At 58.7% G+C, this 1,266-nt stretch overlaps 1 protein-coding gene across 1 annotated transcript; it reads left to right on the plus strand.

Annotated features, from left to right (window-relative positions):
* The first annotated feature begins 532 nt into the window (after positions 1-532).
* PIRT (phosphoinositide interacting regulator of transient receptor potential channels) lies at positions 533-931 on the plus strand. The gene has a single exon (XM_041427390.1). The coding sequence runs from the start codon at positions 533-535 to the stop codon at positions 929-931; it is 399 nt and encodes a 132-aa protein (XP_041283324.1).
* The last annotated feature ends 335 nt before the right edge of the window (positions 932-1,266 follow it).

Here is a 1,266-nt window from a genome sequence, read left to right on the forward strand (position 1 = left end):
AGAGCCAGCCCTGCTGAGCAGGGCAAACACAGCCGTGAGGGGCTGCAGGGGGTTTGGGTCACCTGCTCTGGATCAAAGCCCACGGGGGCTGAAGGTTTGCGTGGGGCTTCGGGGGAGCTGTGCTGGGCACTGCAGTGCTGGCACTGCCCATCCTTCTGCCCATCCTTCTACCCATCCCTCTGCCCACTCTTCTGCCCATCCTTCTGCCCATCCTTCTGCCCATCCCTCTGCTCATCCTTCTTTCCATCCTTCTGTTCATCTTCTGCCCATCCTTCTGCCCATCCTTCTGCCCACCCTTCTTTCCATCCTTCTGCCCACCTTCTGCCCATCCTTCTGCAGGATCCCATTGCCTGTTCCACCGTTTCATGGCTGTGATGCTCCCCTTTCCCTGCAGTGACCCCAAAACCTCCTGCACCTCCACTTGGTCTGCTCTCACTGGTGACCAAAGGCAAGCACCCTCCATCCTCCACCACTTGCCCTGCTCTGCTTTCTCTTTTGCCCACCCCAGGTGCCCTCCTCGCAGCCCAGCACCATGGAGATGCCCCCCAAGAGCCCCGATGGCAGCGAGAAGTCCCCTCAGTCCAAGGAGCTGATCACCAGCAGCACGGGCAGCACGCTGTGCATGAGCTCCCGCAGCGAGTCCGTGTGGACCAGCGCCCCCAGGAGCAAGTGGGACATTTACCACAAACCCCTGATCGTGGTGTCCGTGGGAGTGGCCATCTTCCTCTTCGGGGTGGTCATCACCAGCCTGGCCTGCTTCCTGACCAAGAACAAGAAGGTGTACAAGATGACTGGCCCAGCATTCCTGTCCCTGGGACTGATGCTCCTGGTTTGTGGCCTGGTCTGGATCCCCATCATCCGCAAGAAGCAGAAGCAGAGGCAGAAGTCCCAGTTCCTGCAGAGCCTCAAGTCCTTCTTCTTCAACCGCTGAGGGCAGCCAGGGCCTTCTCCAGAAGGTTCCCTGCCCTCCTCCGACCCGTGCTGATCAGCCATGAAAACAAACACTTTCTTGTACTCCCTAGAGGATTTCACCCCCGTCAGTTCTTCCCTCCGTGGTCTCCCATGTGAAAATGAACTCTGTACCTCATCCAAGTCATCCCAGGGAAAAAGGAGCAGGAATTTTCAGCTGAGCCCAGCAAGGCAGGTCCAAGGTCTCTGCATCACCCCCCTGCCCAAAGAGTGACCCAAGAGCACAAACTGGGTAAAGCACAGCCCCAGAGGAGCCTGGGCTGAAACAAAACCCCAAAGGGACCCAGATCCCCCAGG

The sequence above is a fragment of the Onychostruthus taczanowskii genome, unplaced genomic scaffold (assembly GCF_017590055.1).
Source record: "Onychostruthus taczanowskii isolate IOZ18803 unplaced genomic scaffold, ASM1759005v1 scaffold99, whole genome shotgun sequence".
Taxonomy (NCBI): domain Eukaryota; kingdom Metazoa; phylum Chordata; class Aves; order Passeriformes; family Passeridae; genus Onychostruthus; species Onychostruthus taczanowskii.

Coding starts and splice junctions, on each gene's coding strand:
- PIRT (XM_041427390.1), top strand. CDS start 533: ATGGAGATGCCCCCCAAGAGCCCCGATGGCAGCGAGAAGTCCCCTCAG.